This window comes from Syngnathus scovelli, chromosome 7, assembly GCF_024217435.2.
Source record: "Syngnathus scovelli strain Florida chromosome 7, RoL_Ssco_1.2, whole genome shotgun sequence".
Classification (NCBI taxonomy): domain Eukaryota; kingdom Metazoa; phylum Chordata; class Actinopteri; order Syngnathiformes; family Syngnathidae; genus Syngnathus; species Syngnathus scovelli.
The window spans coordinates 7050952-7074181 of NC_090853.1; the positions used below are offsets into that span (position 1 = coordinate 7050952).

The following is a 23230-nucleotide window of genomic DNA, read 5'->3' on the forward strand; positions in this document are numbered from 1 at the left end:
TGGGATAAACTCTGACAAATTGAGTCGTTTTAACATTTGACATGGAAAATTCAAAGGCAAAAGTGAGTTCTCTTCAAACATAACATAACAGAAATAATATTACAATCATTGCTGTCACTGACATTGTTGCAAATGACAGTGCAAGCAAGTCAAATTAAATAGTAAAGATGTATTAGTGTAAGCTACTAGTCACACAAATGCCACATACTATATCAACTTCACTGCCATGTGAACTTCAGGAGTGAATTAGGATCCAGGAACAGTAAATGATAAAGCTATCATATTTCTCTGTAAAAGGAAATATTGCAAGTATACAGTTCATACAAATTAATCTTACAATTGCTCCGAAATCTGAACCAACATTTTCTTCAGGTGATTCTTTTTCTCTTTTAGAAGGGATTCATGGTTTCGAGCTTCTTGCAAAAGGCTTTCCAGCTCTTTCCTTTGAGCGGTATCCACTGTTGCTTTCTCACTGAAATAATCCATAAAGAATTTACTAGCATGTAGTATGACCAGGTAAATTATAAGACAGCGAAACTAGGAATATTTTATGGTTACTTTGTTGATATAAAATTGTATGGTGTGGTTATCTAAGAAAATGATTGTGTTGCTATAAATTATTTTTGGCCTCTGATTCATTGCAGTGGTAACAGACAGGCATGAACTGGGGAGAAAGCACAATCGTTATTCATGACATTGACCTTTTTTACATTATCTGATGGATCTGCCATCTGTTTTCCACTTGTTATGAGCAATGTTTTGAGTTATGATTTAAATAATAGAAACAGGATAAGTGCTGCAGTGCAAAATAATAAAGAGGTGGCAAGATGTTTACTGTGATTCCCAACCACTGATAAACTGCTATGAGATATTAATAGGTGTGCCGCAGGAAACTGTCCAGTTTCACTTAATAGGTCTGAAAATTGTGGTTATGTTCTTTATTTATGCCTCTTACGAGTGACGGACAGAACAATTTAACGTTCTTCCACTAGACGGCAGAAGATGCATCAATATGGTTAGTGTTGCCACCTGTTAGCATACAACTAAATATCTCAATTTGGTGGTGTGCCTTGAGATTATAAATAAGTAAAAATAAAAATAAAATTACAAATAAATAAATAAATAAATAAATAAATAAATAAATAAATAAATAAATACATAAAACAATTACTTAAGTGACCTACCGTAACATATTAGCAAACTTAGAAAAAAGAATCCTGATATCTTCAACTGCACCTGCAACAAGCAAAACAATGACAGCTAAAGAAGGAAGGTAGGTGAGGTTGACTAGTGTCATGTTCCCGGCTCCAATCATTTTGTCTGTTACCTAGAAGACAAAGATTGTTTTGCATCTTTTATCTTGCCATTTTTTTAATGTAGTATATCATCCTGGGTCCGGTTACCAAATAACAAGTATAACCTGATGAAATTCTCATGAGATCTTTCAGAATTAATTCACATTAACGTCAAACTGTTATTGCAAGGTCTTATGTTACATATATTGTAGCTCCTTTTTGTGAGTCCTGTCTCCAAAAATACCTGATGATAAACTATAGTTTGTACAAATTGCATACCTGCAGTTTCAAGTGAATCCACTGAAGTTGCAGATTTGGAATGACGTTTCATCTTTGTTTGTGATGGTTTGTCTACATTTCCACAAATTTGTTCCATCTGGTTCAAATAAATGAAAGCCTTTTCTACTAAAAAGTTTCATCCATTCAACGAAGCAGTTCCACTTACCTCTTGACTTGTCGTGTATTTATGTCCTGTACTGTGTTTTGTTCCTTTTTGTGACATTTTACTGTAAGTTAATAATACATGTTATAATTTGACATTAGCACAACCCCACACGTTAGACTGAAAGCTAAACCTCATTCCACTACCTTGAATAGTTAGTTAACTTTGAAAGACTTCAACTCTATGGAATTTATATAGTTAATATGACAACGCAAAATACCCAGTAAATTATTAATAGTCATATACACAGCCTACTGTCGAATGTGTCAATTAACTTACATATTTATTACACATAAAGATGTTGTGCCTATGGATAAATACCAAGCAAACAGGCTTCCAACTTTAGTACCCTTAAAATTAATTTTCGTACTTACAAAAGATGTGCAAATTTTTTGGTCGAAAATTGATCAATAGTTCCTGAGAGACTTGAATATTCTCGCTTAGTTATCTTACTAGTTTCTGTCATTATCCATTCCTTGCACACACACTCACACGAATGTTATATTTTACTTAAATTGAGGCATCTACTCACCTATGTGGCCTTCACAGCACGTCGAAAATGTTAGATTCGCACCTAGATATATTTTCTGAGAAATGGAATCCGTTGGTTTACGGTACATGACTTACACAACACCCAAAATGTACCATCATAAATGTATTTAATTCATTGTCAGCGTTTAATTTCTTCCATTTGATGTTGAAATTTAATTAACAAGTGCTAGTACAAGTATATACGTAGCTGTGGACTGACACACCCAAAAGACATTTTGACTAAATTTCTTACAATAAAATAAATATAGCACTCACACCATCAGTTATCTTATTCTTAAAGGTATGAATTAAATCAAGGGCAGAAAATTCTGCAAGGCGCTAATGAAGTTCATTCAGTAATCCTTGCTGATCTGAAAACAGATATATATGAAAAAATCCGATAAACTAGATACCTTTTGATAACATTTTGAGAGTATTAAAAATGATGGATTCTACATACAAGTGTTATGCACAAAAAAACGACAGAGGTTTGACCACTGATCATGTGGCAATTTTATATGATTGATTATTAGGAGCAAAAATGAAAGCGAAACGCACTACATACGGTATATCGAAAAGAAGAAGCTGGATGTTTTAAAATTCCCACAGCAATTGAATGCAACACCAGGCCCATCGCAGCCTGTAGAAGGAGCTCTTTGCGCTTACCTAACCTGAAAACCAAACATACACAAACATGGCGTTACCACAAGCAGACAGGATGCTGTGTCCTCTCCGGCGTTCGCTTTACATCATCATCTTATGGCTTGTAGGAATACATTCGTCAACACTCCATCTTCACAATGACGAGCGCTTCATACCACCCCAACACAGAGGATATTTTACAGTAGATGCAAATAAGGATTTAGCAGACCCAGATGGAGGGGGCAACGCGACTTCAGCTCTACGACTGGCCGCTCTTGGTGCTGCTGAAGGCGGCTCGGACTACGGCGCCCTTCCGCCAAAGCGAAACCGCCGGAGCGCTAGTGAATCAACCATGCCGAAGGTGTACGGCCAGGTATTGAGATGCATCCCAGTGGTGCTTTTCGAGTAACACCTTTTACAACCAGCGCCACCTTCAATGCTCCTGACTTGTCACACTTTAAAGAAAACATTCAAGCGCATCTAAGTCACATCGTTAAGCAAATGGTGTGATTGTATATGCACCGAATTCACAAGTAGGTTTAAATGCAGGCTGATTGACAAGGGCGTAAAACGACCCAGTTGCGATCACAGCCGAAGACACCGCGATCCTGCTGTTTTTCTAATGTCCCCGTGTTCAAATGGCTGTGCAACTCTTAACCTGCGTTTACCTCGTCACGTATTGTCTTGATAGCAAGCTAGCTCCAAAAATCTGATTTGCAACAATAAGGGCATTTTTTGGCAGAAGCGATTCATAATCAGTTGCCATCACACATATGATTTTGAATGATATTCATGCTTATTTGACAGCCTCTCTTTGTGAAAGTAACATCGGGGCTTGGAGATAAGGAGTTCTGATCAACAAGGAATACATAATGAGATATCTAGAGTGAAAATGTTTCCTAAGACTAAAGGTTGACTGTCACTCGCCTTGACAAACTTAAACTAAAAGAAAAAGCATGCCTTAATGACAAACAGTGAAATGAATGTATTGTTTATATATGTAAATATAGTTTCCTTCCTTCCTTCCTTCCTTCCTTCCTTCCTTCCTTCCTTCCTTCCTTCCTTCCTTCCTTCCTTCCTTCCTTCCAAGTGAATGCTACATTTGATGGGTTGTATTTGTTGCTGCAATGCATACATCACATCGAAAACAATGATTGCAGTGATTCATTTTTTAATTTTACATTTGTTTTGAACAAATATTCTCATTTATGCATATTGATCTCATCACATATGAATGATGACGTAAACTGCACATGCCAACACATTTATCTCTGTCTGGTTGAACATGTTTTTTGATGAACCTGCTTCGGGCTCTAGTTTCATTATAGAGCATGTAGTTGTATTTTAAAGTAGTGTTGTTCCTTTAAATAGATTTCACCAGTTGTCTAACAGCGACCAAGCCAGTTTTGAGAAGTGTCACAGTAATTTAGGGAAGCATTACTTCTCTAGTTTGTGACTTGCCATTTATTAGAATAGTCCTTATATCCCTGCATGCATTGTTATTTTAGAAACACTGCAAAGCTTCCTGGTATTTTGTCTTCGTTTTTTTTTATAGGTACACTTGTGATAAGAATGGTATCAAGTAGCATTTTAAATGAATGCCAACTGCATGAGTTTCTGGTAAGGACGTTGTCAACAGTGACAGAACAAGTCTAGGAACATGTTGAGTCAATGATGAATGCACAATGCATTTTCTGTTATTGTTTGCATGTAGGAATGATTATAAAACATGTTTACAGTGTTTTATATCCTTTTATTGGGTTTGCAAGATAATTTGGGTTGAAAATGCACGAGGCCATTTTTCTAATCTGTTTTCATTGGTCAGATATAACTGCGATTTTGAACGGGCCGTTTTCTCATCAATATACAAAATATTGAAAACAAAAGTAAGCTTTGCTCTAATTGTTTTTCTGTTCTTGTTAATTTGATATGGAAAGCAACTTTCCGCTGATTGGTAAATTCCAAATATTTGGGCGTCCTGTGTCTCTTCATTGAAATTTAGAGGGCTGTTTGGTGGAATTGTTAGCGCTGAACAATTAATGGAATTTGCTATGTAATTTCATTTTGACAAAACATTATTTTCCTCATCTCAAAAGCTGTGATTTAAATCTTCATTGAGACGCAAAGCAGAGGTTGAGGGGGGAGCGAGAGTGCTTGTAGACAGACGGCTAACAAAAGCCAAGTATTTAAAATATTTCATCATTTTTTTGCCTTGCGGGGTTTAAAAAAAACAAAACTTGACTGAAAATTAAAAGTGTTAACTTAAAGTGATGTGTCAGTGATGAACGTTGACAGAAATACAAACGAGTCTTTTTACTTACACACTGAATTCATTACCATCTGATGTTATCAAAAATCATGATCGATTATTGATGAATTAACTAATCGTTACACCTCTAAAAATATGCAATCAAAGCAATCATGGACCTATAAAGCCTACCGCAATCATCGTGTTGACCAATTCACTCCACATTTTTCAATATCCAGTTTGTCTGCGCAAAGGTTATCTTCTCCGATTGACAGATTATCATTTAATCATTTAATCAGATTCAAATAATAAATATAGGATCAATTAGACTGAGCACACAGCAGAGGGAAACACCTCTGGCTCCAAGTTATCCATCATCAGTCAAAGAGGCTCTGGGGGGAGTTTGGTTAGCATCACATTTCATTGCTCTGAAAGATTCTCACATATAAAATTGCTCATTTGAAAAATTAAGACAACATTGGCTAAATAGCTAGGCTTTGTAATTTAAGCAGTATCATACACTTTTTATTCCATTTTATATATTGTGCAATATATATAAATTTCATATAGAATATATTACCGTTTTATTTGTTCAATTCGTTCATTGGAACCCTGCTGTTCACTGTATTTCGGGATCACGCCAGACTGCAAGTAGGGAATTTCCGCAAATAATTAACAGTCTGCCAAAAGTGATTGTAATTGCCTGTCTCAACCGCATTTTTTTGTGAGTCTGAGTTCATGCCACTTGATTTTGAGTATATGCAAATTTTTGGTCCGATACCTTGAAATTGCCTTATGAAGAACTAGAGAGCACATATAAATAGTCTCAACTGCCTTTACTTTGTAATGTGAATAAAAGTGTCACAACCTAATATATTTTTGTATAGCTATAAGTCCAGTGCAGATGTGAATGTGGGTGTGAATGGTTGTTTGTCTTGAGTGAGGATAAACGTATGAGCATTAGCTGTCTCAACACATCCCTAAATTAAAGCATTCTTAAATTTCATAAATACTGAAATTTTGTCAACAGTCCCATATATGTGTGTGTGTGTGTGTGTGTGTGTGTGTGTGTGTGTGTGTGTGTGTATTCATATATTTGGCTACATTACAATCGGCAAATAGTTTGCGAATGCCATGTGACGAACATACAGGGCTCCACTGTAATGTCCAATCCTAATTCTTAATTTAAATGTTTTGATAACGGTGGCATTTTGCAAAAATTATGATTTTTTTTCATATTGTCACATTTATACATTTTAACAGTTGCAGCATATGATATATACCAAATGTGTCAGGAAGAGGCAAAATTTAAAGCCAACGACCTCTTGACTGTGAGGGGGATGACAATTGCTAAGCATATATTAGAGGCAGTGAAACCCACTCATTAACCAGATGAATAAGAAAGCCAGGGAGGAATTTTAATGCATTGACGAGACAAAGATGAACCTTTATGAGAACGAAAGGTTAAAGTTTTGGAAAAGAAAGGATTTGCACACAATCATATGCACTTTTGTGCTTGGTGGGATGTAAATAAAATATCAGATTTTTTTTCCCCAACAAAAATCCAGTTCTAGATTTTTATTACATTCACCACCCTCATTAATAGAAAAAGCAAATAATATTCAAAACAAGATTGGGGCTTTGTTATTTTTTTGTTTTACTTAGTCCTATGAATTGCTAAACAGTTTTTGTTTTTGCAAAGTCGATGAGAGACACAATTTTCATTCAACCATCAAAATAATGAGTATTTGTAGAAAAAGGGAGGGGGAATCCTGATATTTGCACCTAACGACAGAAAGCAGAGCAAAGGATGTGTTGCCTGCCAGTCCGACAGAGATGATGTCATTGCTTGAAGCTGACTGTGCTGCCATTGGGCTCTTGGCCACGTTGCACCCCCCCTTCCTTTCACTCTTGTTGAATAATGGAGAGCTTTGAGCTGAAGAGAAGGGAGGTTGGTAGGGGAGTGCAGACTAAATGCCTGTTGTATTCCCATGTCCTGTAGTACCAGACGCAGAGCCTCACTACTGGCAGTACTAATGTGGTGCTAACTTCTTGTAGAACCGTGGAAAGCATAGCAGATGGAATTTAGACTTCTAGATGTGCAAAAGAAAAACAAATCCCAAAGTTAACTAGTGTGTGAAGAGAATATTTAAATTTTAAAATATTTATGGATAACATTTAAGTTTCAGCTTTGATGATAAATCAGCTTAGAATTAAATCGCAATGAAACAAGTACTATACATGAGTTTATATTTAAACAGGGAGGCAATTCATCCGCTTTTCATGATAAGCTGCTGTCTTACTCGAACGAATTGGGCTAACAGGATTGTGTTTAGTTTGTTTAACTGTGTTTGTGCTGATATTCTCGTGTTAAGTGTTAATCTTTTGCAAACGCACAACACTGGACTGTCGGAGTTTAAGTCATCCATATTTACGACATGCCATGACCTGCCATTCATTGTATTTGGTGAGCGCTAAATAAAATAAAATCAAATCAAAATGGTAACCAGGTTTTATAATACAGGCATAAAGGCAAATGAACATTAAACAAAAAAAGGTCTCTTGTAAAAATGCTTCAGTCCAATAAGATTTATACTGTCTATTGAGAAAACGTGTCAATTGCAAAATATAAGGAACATGTAAAAGGTGCCCCATTTTCACTTCTGAAGTCACCCTTGGTTTGAACTTTGGCTACCCAAATGTGAGGCAGTATCTCAATGGAAAAACGAATTGTCATCTTGAAGGTTATATGAATGCAGAATATCTTCTTTTCTTACAGTGGCAACGTAAAATGGCTGCCCTCTACGTTCAACCCCAAGGGGCCTATTGTTAGTCCGACAGTATATATTTTATTGGCAAGAAGTATTGTCGCAACCGAAGAATAATCTGCCTAACACGCATTCCTGAATTTTTGTGGCAAGTGTCTTTACGTGTGTCAGTTGTTACTTTGGCCTATTAATTTTGCAAAGTATTTATTTCACACAATACAGGCAGAAATAAAAAAAATAGAATCCAAAAAAGATACAAATATTTGACTCTAATTATTGTTGCATAGCCATAAATATTTTAGCTCATACATTCAGCATACAATAAATCCAAATGTTAGGGTGTCTTTTAAAATGATCACATTTGGACTAAAATTCACTGATACTCATCTTGTTTTCACCACTATTTGTTCTGCAGGCCAGCTTGAATGACTCCCATAACCAAATGGTTGTCCACTGGGCTGGAGAAAAGAGCAATGTCATTGTGGCTTTGGCTCGAGACAGCGTTGGAGCTGTTGGACCCAGAACCAGCTCGGTAAGCTCAACACATACATGAGTGAAATGTGTGAAACTTGCGCAATCAAGACTTGACTGTAGATTTAGTATACTTTCTGGTATAACTCTTTTCCATGATTGAATTAACCTCCCTGTTTTGTCAATTGATTCATCAGAGCGTGTTAACGTTTTTTTTTTCTCAAACCGGTTTGTCATGTTTCATATGATATGATTGTCGAGCGAGACTTAAATACACAATCTGCAGCATTCACCAGTCACACCCAGACGAATAAGACATGACACCTTACAATAATTGAAGAGCTTGCATGCTTTCTCACGTCATCCCTGAGTTAACAATTTGCTTGCTGTTCACTTTACCTACTGAGAAATCGATTGAAATTTGGGAAGGCATTTTAAAGCTGTAATCAAGTGGATATTTTGGGATTTGGTGAACAGCTTTATCACAAAAATCTTGATTTTATATTCATTGAAGCAGGGGTTGTGAGGGCCACATAACCTTTCTGATGGGGGCCAGGGTCCGTTTAAACAAAAAAAAATGTGACGATCGCAGGGATGTCTAAACATAAATTTTTATTGAATTACCGAAAGCCACAAATAAGCAAAAATATCAATAAAATAATATAAATATATAAATATATAAATATATAAAATATAAATATAAAATATCAATCAGGAAATAAATAATACCACGATTCATGAAACAAATAACACTATTTATGAAATGAATAATAACCAAATAAACCTCAGAGATCTTCACAGAAAAAAAATCTGGATATTATTAGCACTAGTTCTGTAATACAATTGCACTGTTTATGAAATCAATAAAAATCAAATAACCCTCACTGGGTTCTCTACAGAGAAAAGTCAAGGAATAAATAACATGATTTGAGAAATAAATAATAACCAAATAATTCTCTCTGGGTTCTTCACAGAGAACAAGACTGCACAAGGGTGGAATAGAATGTCACGTTCTAAGCGTGTATTAAGCCCGGCACACACGAGGAGCCTTTGGCCCTCATTGGCAATCGAGCCTCGTGTGCAAGTGCATTTTTTTTTAGCACCAATGGCGTTTGATACTCTATTCACACACACACAAAAAAATGCCCCCGCACATGAGGCATGGATGGCGAAATACCGAGCGCCGATGGCAATGAACCCGGATGTGCCTCGGCCCTTCATGTATGCTGGGTATCAGTCTCAATCGTGTGGCGAGAGTAAAAAACAAATCACAATGTGTGTCTGGTATTGTTCAGGGGACCTTGACAAATGTGAAATTCGGGCCGTATCCGGCCTGCGGGCTGTAGTTTGGGGACCGATGACGTAAAGTTTCCAAATGCCAGGATTGGTGCAGCTTTAAGGACTAGGCGCTCGAAACTGCGAAGTTACGGTTTAAGTCCTGTTCCAGTATTGATTTTAATTAGTCATTGGTGAGATGCTTATTTACATACTGGCTACTTCCGGGCCTTTACACTAGTCCACCTTTTTAGAGACCTATGCTTGACTGAGTCTCTTAAAGCTTCCTAGACAAATCTTTTGAATTTGAATTTTTGTAGACAATATAAGGCTGCTGATGTTACTGATTTAATGTTGCTGTTAAAATTCAGGTCCAAGTAAAAAATTACCCTTACGCTTCTAATTTGAGATTAAGTTTTAGAGTGAGTCTCAAGGTGACCGCTAACACAATTGACAGCCACAAGTGGCTAAACAGTGGGATATTACTATAAGTCTTATCTGTCTGTGCTCTAGTGTCAGTTCAGTTTGGTTCATTATTGAGGGTGCCACCTTTGTCAGGATGATTTAAGCGGGGCTCATGGCATAAAAAGTTTGGAAAAGTTTTTTTTAATGCATGTAAGTTTCTAGAAAATATACAGCTACTAATGATCTGTTTCTGCTTTGAATCCAGGTCTATGTGTCCTATGACTACGGGTCCACCTTCACACTTGTCTCTGCAAAATTCCAGTTGTCTAACGCCAAGGTCAACAATGGCAGCACACAGATCATCTCTCAGTTTTACCACAGTCCTGCAGATAACAAGAGGGTTAGTAGATTCTTATTTCTTGTATGAGCTCACACCCTGGTGAACACAATCAGGTCAGTATTTCATTGACAGAATGTTTCTGTCCTACTGACACACCCTGCAGTAGAAATGTTCGAGATTACAAGTCTAAGCTATCGTTCAAATTTTGAGCTGTTGGTCTGTAAATTGGTCAGAGGGAGATTTTCGTTTTTGACTTGCACAAAAGTCTAACCTCAATCCCATCAGAAACCTTCTGGCTAAAAAAATAACAGTGAGCTAGGACCTCTCATTTAACAGCAGTGTACGGTGACCTCTGACCTCACAAATGTTTTTCATGGATAGACTAAAATTCCTCACTGAGAGAGTCCAAAACAACGTAGAAAGTCTTAGTCCACAAAGAGCATTTGCTATAGCTGTAAAAATATTTGATCCTATTTTCATTTACCTTTTGACCTTAATAGTGAATGACTGACTAAGCCTGTTTAAACATTGTAGGTTAATGTGCATGAATTTAATGTCAACTATTGTACATGGTGCATTGCAAAGAATCAAAATAAGTTCAAACAGATTTTATTTGCAGTCAATTTAAAACAGTTAGTGGGAAACCGTGTGATTCCTTGTGTTTCAGTACCTCTTCGTAGACTCCACCAACAATTACCTGTGGAACACCTTTGACTTCTGCAAGAGTGTGCAAGGTTTCTCGCTGCCATTCAAACCAACAGACATGTTGATCCACAGCACAATGCCCAACCTGGTGCTCGGGTATGATAGCTCTCATCCAAACAAGCAGGTAAAGAATGGCAGACACCCTCTGCCTACAGTACATTTAGTATACGAATGTTAAATTGGAAAGGTTGTAATTTTCCTTCTTCCGTATTTTTTTAAATCAGTCAAACCAAATGTGACACAGAGAAACATTTCATTTCAGTTTTGTTGTATTAGTTGATGGACTCCTAACATCTGCACATTGGGTGAGGAAAAATCACAGCGTGTACAATCATGTACAAAAAAATGTATCATGAAAAAAAAACCATTTAATTATTCCAGGATTTAGTGTGAAACACTTCAACAACATGGAAATAGTATTGTTGCAGAGGGAATCCGTGAGATGAGTTAAAGCTTATCATGGATTTAAGTTTGTTTGTCAGAGTGCCTTTGGTTCTCCACATTCTCACTGGCCTCATTGAAAATGAAGTCATCAGTATCATCAGTACCTTGCAACATGTATGTAAACATGGGAGTGTTTTATGGCGAGCCTTCATTTCCTTCATTGGCAGTGTGTGCAGTTTGGAAAGGCTTTAAACAGATTTGATGAGATGTCAGTCCAGATCCTTAAAATACTACAACACAGTAATTACCTACAGAAATGAAATGTATACATTCCAATATACATATATAATATGTAATTATATATTATATATATAATAATAAAATACGACATTCATTTATATGCATTTGTTGTCTCAGAGGGTATTCAAAACAGACCATGCATATAAAGCAAGAGCCGGTCTGATTTTATTTTCCCTCCACAAAAATGCTGACAATACAATTTTCGATGAACTACACATGTTTAGAATTGTATGATTGTTATTTCGTTTCTTATAAGATGTTCACATATTTATGAGCCACTGACTATTGGCTGTACACATATTTTGCTTTTAAATGACTGTTTTTTTTTTTTTATGTCCTAATCATGAATCTGTTTTGCCTAACATGGATAATGGAAACCCAAAGCACAAATTATTGCTTGCTATATGGAAGCTCAAATTTCTTTCTTCTTGAGTTCATGCAGCTAAATAGCAGCTACTAAATAATTCTCCACCGCTTACATGTGCAAAGACAAAATGAAGGAATGAGCATGACCTACATTTTTTAAATGCACCACCCCCACTCTTCTTCTCTATCCCCTCTTTTCTCGTAGCTGTGGAAGTCAGATGACTTTGGGGAGACCTGGGTGTTGATCCAAGAGCATGTGAAGACCTACTTTTGGTAAGTTAACAATCGTATGAGCACAGGCCAAGGACAGCCTGTCAGGCACTGAGATGAGTCAAAACAATGAACAAATACCCTGTAGTATGTTTTGCTTCCAAATAAATTGACTGGAAATATTGGCTGCATAAGCTTATGGTTTTACTAAATGTAAGAAACGGTGTGCATTGTTGCTAGATATCAGAGATGTGACCAAAATAGTCAATAGTCTGTTCACCACATGACTGAGAAATAATAGTTTCAGTTGAATTACATTGTATGGTTATCATATTATCATATTTCCCGAAGAGAAGGCAAGGCTTAATGATTTGAGTGGGCTGAAAGTTTCATGTTTATACTTTTGTCCCTATTATGAATGTTTTATCTGGTAGATATTAAAGAACATGTTTATTTTCTAAAAATGTCATTTTTATGAACTCTTGTGTGGCCTTGGTGTTCTATAAAACTGAATAATATTTACTCGGTGGTCACAGGCTTTTTTTCATCCCTATCATTGCTCAACTGAGCTCGCGGATGAGGGAGTAAAGACAATGTATTTACTAAAGCACATTCCGCTAACTTAAATCAGTATAAAACATTTTCTAGTATCTAGTAAAGAAATGGCCATCAAATTATGAAAGAAGATTAAATGTGCCTGAGATAATGGTTGTGGTTGCATCTCAGTTCAATGCAATAAAAATGAAAACAGCTCAGCTCAAAGTGCGGTGTGCAATCAATAATACCTCAACTTCAAGTCGTATTGGTAATGAAATGCTCTTTACTGAACAAAGGACTCAATGAAATACTAAATATTTTAATTTATTTGGTCAGATCATTTCCTAATGCAGGTTTAAAATAGTGTGGATCAATAAACTAAGGTTGTAAAGTTAAATTGAAATTGCAAATTGACTGCAAAATGGAACTGATTGCCAATGTTTAATTTTAGCCAGTGAAAGACAATCAAATTCAAAATTAAATTGCAAGTTCACTGCAAAATGGAACTGATTGTCATTGTAAAATTTTAGCCAGTTAAAGACAATCAACAAAAACTGTACAGTAATGTCTGGGCTTCTAATTTGATGTATTTTCCCATGTATTGTATTGTACTTTAATTGACCTGTTTTCAAAGATACAAAAAAAAAAAAAAAAAAAAAAGTACTCCTTGTTAGTGAGCAAGAATATCTTCTGTCTACTTATAGTGGGTAGCTTCCCTGACCTCGGACAAAAGGGACTGGGGATCAAATCCTGGTTGAGCTGAACGATAGCATCCATTTCGGTCCCTTGGCAAGACCTTTCTTTCAAGACCCTTAGAGTTCATTCATTCAAAGTAGGGGACATAGAGAGTGAGCAAATAGTCTGACATGCACTCTGGTTCGGGCGGGGTCCATAAGTTGAGCATGGATCTTGGACTAAAAGCCACACTTGCAGAGACAGTGCTCCCTCTGTTAAGCTTTGGAGTCTCAGAAGGAAAACACAGTGTTTGGGAGGCTTAATATAAGACACAGTCAAGCAGTTGAACTGGTTTGTTTTTTAAGATTTAAACCAGTTCTATTTTTTTTTCTTTTGTTAGTCCATTTTGTGTCACCATTATGGCGAAATCTTTTAAGTCCCCATCTCTGGTTAACTGAACATGTCTTCAAAAAATATATATAAGTTGACCAGTGCCCTCGTGCATATTGTATTGACTTCAGTTTTTATTCATTGGACTCAAGTTGTCTCAAGTCAATGTTTGGTGCCTTCTGATGTGACTTGGCAAAAGCAGAAACTTGACTTTCCTTGGTGATGCGTTATCCTCTTTCAACATGCAATATCTCCATTCTCCTCTGTAGGGGCGTTGAGCCCTACGACCCCCCGACAACAGTGCTGGTCCAGAGGCATGAGCCCCAGGGTGTCTCCATCATACTCAGCAGTACTGACTTCTTCCAGAGTGAACAGAACCGCAAAGTCATCTTGGAACATGTTGACAGCTTCCAGCTCAGGGAAAAATACATGTTTGCCACCACCGCAAGGGTAAGACAACTCCATTTCAGTCACTATCTTCTGTTTTGGCATGAGTATTGTCACATATTCAATGACCTGAACCATTGTTGTTTGTATAGAGATGGGCTGCAAAACATCCTCCAGGCACACAGTTGCCCAGAAAAAATATTCAACAGTACAATCTTAATTAGTAAACAACATGGAATGAGAAGCCTATTTTTTGCTTGGCTTCTCTCGTGCAGAGCAAAGGAGAGTTGGAATCTATCCCAGCAAACATTGGACTCACACCTGCAAAAAAAAAAAAAAAAGAAGCTAGTTGTTATTAGTTTTGAATTTCTAAGTAGGGCAGAAACTGTAATGTCGACACAGTTGCATGTTGTGAGTGAATGTATGTTGAAGATTACAGAACAAAACAAAGCAGATTGAATATTCAAGGGAATTAATTTGGATTCTCATTTTGGGTGGGGAAAAAATTGGTTTGTAGAGAAAAGAATGTTTCTCTGTAGCTAGGAAGCTAATTCCTCATTTTAATGTTGTACACGAATGACTTCGAGTAAATCATGCAACAAGGCAAATGAAAGTATGCACTGTATTTCCTGCTGTTCTTGTTCTACATCTCAAAGTTTGTTTTCATCCCAGCGTTGTTTTCACTTAACACATCGTGAACTGAAAGTAACAAAACCGTTTCAGAACAAATCAATATTTGTCAGTTGGTAATGTGGAACACATTGCCAGCCCTCAGTGTTTGTGTATTTGAAGACAGTGTGAGGCAGCAGGAAAAAAAAACAGATAGTGGAACAGATGGTGAATATGATTTGGATCTCATCTCCTCTCTTGTTACCCAGGACAGATTTGCTGTCAATCTGGTGTGAGCTCAAGCACCCTGTAGCTGTAATGTTTTAGCAGTTGATTGGGGTGAGAGCTCTACTGTGAAGGATTTGTCCAATGTGACAGTAAATATTAGCAGCTGAGTTGGGCACCTTATGGGATAATGTCTTTAGAAAACATTGAATGAAGATCATTGAAGTATTCTTTTTTTTTTCACAAACTTTGCACAATAGTTTTAGGTATGAATCGTTGCAATTTTTCCTTTTGAATATTATATTGAATTTTTTATAATATAGCCTTTATATTCACGCTCAATTACTACAGCAGGGATTACCAACCTTTTTGAAGAGCTACTTCTTTAGTACCTACCGTATTTTCCGGACTATAAGGCACATCTGCTAAAAACCTAACATTTTCTCAAAAGCTGTAAAAGTATTCATGCGCGGGGCTTCCAGGGTGATACATACTTCTGAACTAAATTTGTTCAAATTAACTTTATTCCAATATCACTTTTTTTTTAATATGCTGAATTATTTTTTTTTCGTCAGAAATTGATTGGCGTTGAATCGTTATCTGTTCAACTCTGGGTCTCCTACAACCGACAACCAATGAAAGCTGCCCAATTTAGAACCCGACATCCAATCACAGTGAGTCTCTTTTTGTGCAGATGAAAGGAAATGATGCAGTACAAATGATACCCTATCCCCTCCTGACCATGAACTTTTCTTCACAATCGGTCCAAATAAATTTTTTCCTCCCATTAACAGGAGTATTACATCGCTGATGCTTCTGAGGACCAAGTGTTTGTGTGTGTCAACCACTTGAACAATCTGACACACTTGTACATCTCGGACACACAGGGTGTTTCCTTTTCTCTGTCATTGGAGAATGTTCTATATTACAGTCCAGAGGGCTCCAGAAGCAACACGCTCATCAGGTATTCATCTTCATTGGCCAATAAATATGTATGTATATAGAAACAAATATCTCAATCCACTTAACAGGAAGCACATAGAAAAATATAGCTCATCGATATCCAAACTGTTCTTGTATAATACATTTGAAACCGTACATTTGACTTTTTTTTAAAATCCATAGATATTTTGCTAATGAGCCTTTTGCTGATCTACACCGCGTGGAGGGTCTCAGAGGCGTCTTCATCGCCACACTTGTCAATGGGACTGTCATTGAACGCAACATGCGGTCAGTCATCACGTTCGACAAGGGGGGGACATGGGAGTTGCTTCAGCCACCCACTGCTGACAGTCTGGGAGGGACTGTGGATTGCCAGGTACAACATCCATGATAGTTCACATCCTTAGACTGCACTTATATAAACTGGTGTGCATTGAGACAGATGTATTGTGACATGAACATTAAATTAAACATTAAAATCTCACTGTTGGTTGGAGAAAGTTCACCTTTCATCAAGCACCATCATTTCACCCTCCTCTCTTGTTTTCCTCTTCAGCTCAGTAAAGGTTGCTCGCTCCATCTGGCCCAGCGCTGGAGCCAACTATTAAATTTCCAAATCAGGAGAGTTCCTATTTTATCCAAGGAGTCTGCACCAGGTCTCATCATGGCGACAGGTATAATCCTTTATATATATATCCATATTATCTTGTAATTCTTCAACCATTTTCTCTTTCTGCAATACAAATGATTCCGCGGCCCAATACAGGAAACTTGCAACATAAGCCAACCAGTTCAAACGCCTCTCATAGTAAATATTTGCTTCCTGTATTGCTTGAAACAGGAAATGTGGTTTGTACTTCCTCTCAAAGGTGCTTGAGACCTCCTCTGTGGCTTGGCCCTGTTTAAAATGTCATGCACTCAAGAATAAAAATATTATCACGATAGACATTATTTTGCGGGACTACTCTTCAGAATAAGGTAGATTTGATGTTGGTGGCAATTTGAATAATCTTTGCCTCTTTCCACCTGGGAGGATTTTGTTGATGGTCTTTGGTGTCCCCTTCCTCCAGACTGTCCTTCTAATTAAATTCCTACTAATTTGCATGATGGAAAAAAGACTGTGCAGAGGAGAGACTGACATTTTCCGGCACGATTAATTTTATCTTTCTCAACCAGATAGGCCTACACTATCACTGCTGGAGTGCCTATACGAGAGAGGTCACACGCTACAGTGACAGACTTACAAAACATTTTGAATAAACCTCTCATAACGTCTACAATTATTACCGTTTATTATATTGTATCGTCATTTCAAAATGTGGTGCCCTTCAGGACATTAAATGTGTAATCGTGGTCTGCTTTTCTAACTATAGTTTTTAAATAAACATTCTCCCAAGTATTGTTTTTGTTCCACAAAATAACTCAGTGTATGTAAAAAAACGTTAAGCCTTGGAAACATCACTTAGTCTCACATTGAATTAATAATAATAATAATAATAATAATAACAATAATAATAATAATAATAATACATAAAAACAAAATTACAACATCATCATTGGAGGTAGTATTTGAAAAACAATTTATGTGATTTTTGTTGTTTACTGAAAAGGAAACCAGAGAAAAATTAACAAGTATTTGGTTCCGCAGAGGGAGGTATTGAATAACAAGAAACAAGACCCATTAAAATTGCATTGAAGTATTTATCATTGAACTTTTGTCCTTCCCGTTTCTTATTTCAAATAGTATCTACATTCAGATATAGTACAATAATATATACAACCTCACATGGTATGAATTTCCATTAGCCATTTCTTCACACCACATTTACGAGAAGTAGTTAAAATGCAATATGAGTAGATTACTCTTGATAAAAGTCATTATTCACTGAGAAACAAAGGCAATATGAGAAACAAAGGCAATATGTTAATGCTTGCCAGTTTCAATACGCTTGTTGGATTTGGCATAGAGACCTGCTCTGAGGTGTCCCATTGCGTGAATTAAACCAAAAATGAACTGAATAAATCATATCATAGAGTGTGATCATGCATTGACATAGAAAGAACCCAATGTGACCTTGGTAGAGGTCTAAAAAAATGTTCTGTAAAACCTGGAAACTCAAAGTATGTTTGACTTAATAAACAAGTTAACTTAACAATTGAACAAGGTCAAGTCACCAAGACATCCTCAAATTGCACTTGGGCCGTGTAACCGGTTAGGCAACTTCAGATGTTGACTACCGTCTAGGATTTACCAAAGAATTTTTACGATTTAGTCCTCTAATTTAAACGTGTTATATTCCTGATGACTGTTTGCCTAAAGCATATGCGCTGTGAAATTTTGGGCAATTCTTCTTTTTTTTTTTTGTCAATTTCTTATTCGAGTTCCGCTTAAGTCATCATCGATCAAGATATGGGATGTGCTGTTGAGGTTGGGCTCAAATACTCATGATGGTTCATCTCACGCTCTATCACGGATGTTATATGTTCCCTCATGACCTGGCAGCACGTCATGCCTTCCGTTTTTCACATTGTGATCACGATATGACCCATTTTACACATTCTATCACGGCTTTCTATCAATAAAACTTGTGAAAGCTATAGTCATTTGATTTTGGAGCTACATTTATATTGTGTACCCAGCAGTCAAAATGGGATGGTCATGAGCAGGAACACTTTAAAACTGCAAATGCAAAAATAAATAAATAAATAACATAATTCAATTACCATAACATTAAAGTAATACAACTATTACTTTTTATTATTTTTGGATTACTCCATTACCAAGTGTGCAAATGACGACAATCACTATAGTATATATATATTTATATAAATCTGTCTGGTCTTTTCGGTTTAACAATATGCATGGTTTTAAAATGAAGGAAGAAGCTGGAGCACCAAGCATTCAAATTCAAAACCTCAGATAGAGCATTATAGAGCGTAGCACAATTTGAAAGTGGTTGTTAGTGACAAAGAAAGCATTAGATTTTCCTGAGGCGTCATCGTGTGTACTCACTCCCCCCTTCTGGCCAAACCGTTGCGCGTGTGTGTGTGTGTGTGTGTGTGTGTGTGTATTTTATGTTTTATTTTCTGCTGTTATTACAGGATCTTATGGCAGCAATTTGGCCAACAAACCCAATGTGTATGTGTCAAGCAGCGCAGGAGCCCGCTGGAGGGAGGTTTGTTAAACTCTGACACAGTACATTGAAAAAAAACAAAAAACATCTTGAACTGCATGCATGACCTTTCTTTGGGGCGAAGATTACTAAAAAGTGGGTTTTCTTCTTTGTAGGCAGTTTGTTCAATTTTAAACAACTAATTTCCAGTTTATAACACATATTACTTTGTCTTCACAAAAGTAGACGGAGCTTGAAAGCAAACAAAAAAGGTTTGCTTCTTCTTTGTTTTTTATTTACTTGTTTGTATTTATTACGGGTCTTACTTTTAGGCATTGGCAGGTCCTCATTTCTATACATGGGGAGACCATGGTGGTATTCTGATGGCTATTCCACAAGGAGACTCCTGTACTCATCTCAAGTAAGTCCAATTTGTGTGTGTGTGCGTTATTAGGATGGGCCGAGAGGCAAAATTGATTGTTTCCTCTGAATCTCCCTCGATGGTTCAATTACGCATATCTGTTCCAATAGAAACAATAAAAAGCACACAATGGTGGTAGCAATAGATAAACCACTAACTTGATCAATTTAATTAATTAAATTTCAATTTAATTTGATTACTCTGTAACCTGTTTTCATCTTTATGTATTCTTCAATTTAACTTTTATATTCCACCATTTGGGGTTCTGGTGGATGCTGCTGAGTCGAATGCTAAGGAGAGGAAAAAAGGAATTCACTTAAAAAAAGATTAAATAAAAAGAAAAAAAACAATATAAATTTGTGCCTGCAGGTTCAGCACCAATGAGGGCGAGACGTGGACCGAATTTCAATTCTCTGATAAAGAAGTGTATGTTTACCAGTTACTAACGGAGCCTGGGGAAAAAAGCACCATCTTCACCATTTTTGGATCCTACGCCCACCAAAGACATAGTTGGCTCATTCTGCAGGTCAACACCTCTGATGTTTTGGGTAGGTTGCACTGCAAAGGGAAAAGTTTCAACATTTGATGTTCTATGCGCTTAGCAGCATCAGCATAAAACACCTATTTATGTATTTCTTTCTCACATTTATTTCTCACTAGGATTACATTTATTGTCAGAATTAAGTTGACTACAAGAATCATTCCAAATCTTTACCGGTATTTAAAAGATGGTGTGAATCATTAACTACGATAGTACCGGTGTCATATTTATTCCTTGGGGGAAATAAAAGTTAGTGTTTAAGTACTTATCGGGGAAAAGTCGTATCACACTTTGGTTTGTTTGATATTTCCTCCCCTTCCGGCAAAATGCCGGGATCAAAATATTAGAATTATTATGCATGGATGCAAAGGATTCACACTGCTTCAGTTTTCCCCATTTTGTTATTTTACAACCTTATCTAATAATGCATATTTGTTTCCCCCATCAATATTCCACACACCATGATAACTTTACAGTTTTTTTTCTTCCGTAGTTTTGCAAATAAATAAATGGACCGCCACTATTTTCTTTTGTCCAGGTGTTCCATGTTCTGAGGCTGACTACAAGCATTGGTCCCCTTCAGATGATCACGGCAACGAATGTCTTTTGGGCAGGGAGATAACATTTAAAAGACGAACACCACATGCTACATGTTTCAACGGCGAGGACTTTGACCGCCCGGTCACTATGTCAAACTGCTCCTGCTCCCGTCAGGACTATGAATGGTGAGATCTCGCGCATGCACACAACACTCATGATATTTCCACATCAACATATATGTATCAACAGCAAACATGTTTCAGTGTAGGAATGAATTGTATTTGAAGAATAAGAAGCAAGTCCTCAATTCAGAAGCTTTATAATAACATACTTTGACTAGATGCTGCTTTAATCCTGCAAATACAAATTTATTTATCTCTATTGCTAAAGTTTGCCACAGTTGAATGAGTTTATTTTTTTCCCCCAAGTCCAAAGCTGTTGGGACCAATTTCTTTTATTGTATGTGTATGTGTCTTCATTAGGATCCCAACCATTTTCTTTATTGCAAGTGAGACCAAGAACAGTGCCCACTCATTTAAATATTTCATAGACTACAAATGTCTGGGAGAAAGTTATTGTTTGGTGAAGTTTACACTTGCTGGCATGGCTTTTATCTCATCTAAATGACTATTCTTGGTGAGCTGATTTATCACTCCTGGCGCTTCCATCACAGCTATGATAATGAGTCAGTTTCAAATTGCATGTTAAATAGAGGACAGATGATAAGCACGTTTCACCTCTTCTTCTTCTTGGCAGTGACTACGGCTTCAAGCTGAGTGAAGACTTGTCCCTGCAAGTGTGCATACCCGATCCAGAGTTTTCTGGTAACCTCCATGCTCCTCCCGTTCCATGTCCTGTTGGCACCACCTACCGGCACAGCAAAGGGTGAGGTGGAGAATTGTAGCGTGTGTTGCAATTTTTGGTATTCCTCAGCATTTGAAGTATTAGTGATTATTTCACATACCCATCTATTTTCTTAGTTTAAAGCTACAGTATTACATTTCTTATTTTCTTTATTATTTTTTTTTTAAATATATCTCCCTTACCTTCTAAAATACAGGATACTGGTCCTGCACCAGTCGTTTTGCTAATATTTTCATATTCAGTTACTTTTCACATTGGGCTGAAATATAAAAATAGGAATAAAGACCTAACCCAATTATCTTTACATTGGGCTTCAGTAAAGTTAAAAAACATGAATTGACTGAAAATTCCGTTCGCTGTCCTGCCACAGATACAGAAAGGTACCGGGGGACAGTTGCCGTGGTGGCGACGTTGAAGCCAGACTGGATGGAGAGATGCTACCTTGTCCTGTTACAGGTACCAGCATCTTCAATTTTACTTTTGATAATGAATTATATTGGCCTGCAACTGCTTGGTAACCAATCAAGCGGATACACTGATTGCTTCATCCCAGTGTTGTCAAGGATAGATTCTAGCTCAGAGGTCCCCAATGGAGTGTGCATGGGCACCAGATTGCCCCTAAGGACCACATGAGAAGACTGCTTGTTCTAAAAATACCTCACCAGTGCACAACTCAGAACAAAAACACCTAATAAATAAATTTTACTCGATTATAGGAATTTTGAGATCGTCTGGAGCCAAAATCATAATCATGATTAAAATTCGATAAATTGAGCAATTAATCGACCCTAATTTGTCTTATTTACCAGTGATCAATTCTCTCTATCCAACTCTTATCATTCAGCAATGTATTTTATGTTCATACAGAAAGTAACGAGTTCATCCTGTATGCTGTGAGGAACTCTATCCATCGCTATGACCTGGCCACTGGTACTGACCAGGTCCTCCCTCTGATGGGTCTAAAGGAGGCCGTGGCTCTGGACTTTGACTATGATAAGAACTGCCTCTACTGGGCTGACATCTTCCTGGATACCATACAGGTTTGAGTGCCGTCCCTCGGTGACACAGTTAATTAACAGACATATAATTAGGGATTACAGGCGTTGTCAATGTCCCAAATCTAAATCTTATTTAAACCTTCAGGGACTATACCCACACGTCTAAGTAAGAAACCTGATATTTTTGAAAGACATCCAAGCTTACCATACTTTTCTTATCTATTCTATGTGAATCCCTGATGTAGCTGGTTTCAAATGGGTGATCACTTAGTGAGGACTATTTTGGGATTATCAAGTTCACTGTGTTTAAAACGCATGTGAAAAGTTTGCTGTCATTAAATCACATTTTTCTCATGTTGGTTTATTTTAAGGTACGTATCTTGGAAAAATTCTTCTGAAGTTCATGGTTAACTTGTATCTTCTATTGCAGCGTCTCTGTCTAAATGGAAGCACGGGTCAGGAAATTATAGTAAGGAAAGACCTGCAAAATGTGGAGGCCTTGGCTTTTGACCCCATCAGTAGATTGCTGTATTGGGTTGATGCCGGTGCACAGAGAATTGAGGTACACAATATGTATAGAAATGTCTACATTATAAGGTTGTATAA

The 23230-nt window shown here is 37.0% G+C and overlaps 1 protein-coding gene and 1 long non-coding RNA gene across 2 annotated transcripts in view; one reads left to right on the forward strand and one right to left on the reverse strand.

The window, feature by feature from the left end:
• Positions 1–1184: 1184 nt before the first annotated feature.
• Positions 1185–2187, reverse strand: LOC137840477 (uncharacterized). The gene is made up of 3 exons (XR_011087153.1): positions 2112–2187; positions 1741–1801; positions 1185–1236 (listed from the first exon to the last, which is right to left on the reverse strand). It is a non-coding gene; the product is annotated as an uncharacterized lncRNA (long non-coding RNA).
• A 747-nt stretch (positions 2188–2934) lies between these two features.
• The window catches only part of sorl1 (sortilin-related receptor, L(DLR class) A repeats containing), a 33528-nt gene continuing 13232 nt past the window's right edge, over positions 2935–23230 (forward strand). Inside the window, exons 1-18 of the mRNA XM_049726759.2 lie at positions 2935–3283; positions 8342–8458; positions 10343–10477; positions 11085–11246; positions 12378–12445; positions 14254–14434; positions 15781–15879; positions 16000–16169; positions 16331–16523; positions 16704–16821; positions 19250–19323; positions 19593–19681; positions 20051–20229; positions 20761–20947; positions 21519–21647; positions 21997–22082; positions 22494–22666; positions 23055–23186. Of these exons, the coding sequence (XP_049582716.1) occupies positions 2963–3283; positions 8342–8458; positions 10343–10477; positions 11085–11246; positions 12378–12445; positions 14254–14434; positions 15781–15879; positions 16000–16169; positions 16331–16523; positions 16704–16821; positions 19250–19323; positions 19593–19681; positions 20051–20229; positions 20761–20947; positions 21519–21647; positions 21997–22082; positions 22494–22666; positions 23055–23186 (2613 nt within the window). The 5' untranslated portion in view covers positions 2935–2962. The remainder of the gene's footprint in view (positions 3284–8341; positions 8459–10342; positions 10478–11084; positions 11247–12377; positions 12446–14253; positions 14435–15780; positions 15880–15999; positions 16170–16330; positions 16524–16703; positions 16822–19249; positions 19324–19592; positions 19682–20050; positions 20230–20760; positions 20948–21518; positions 21648–21996; positions 22083–22493; positions 22667–23054; positions 23187–23230) is intronic.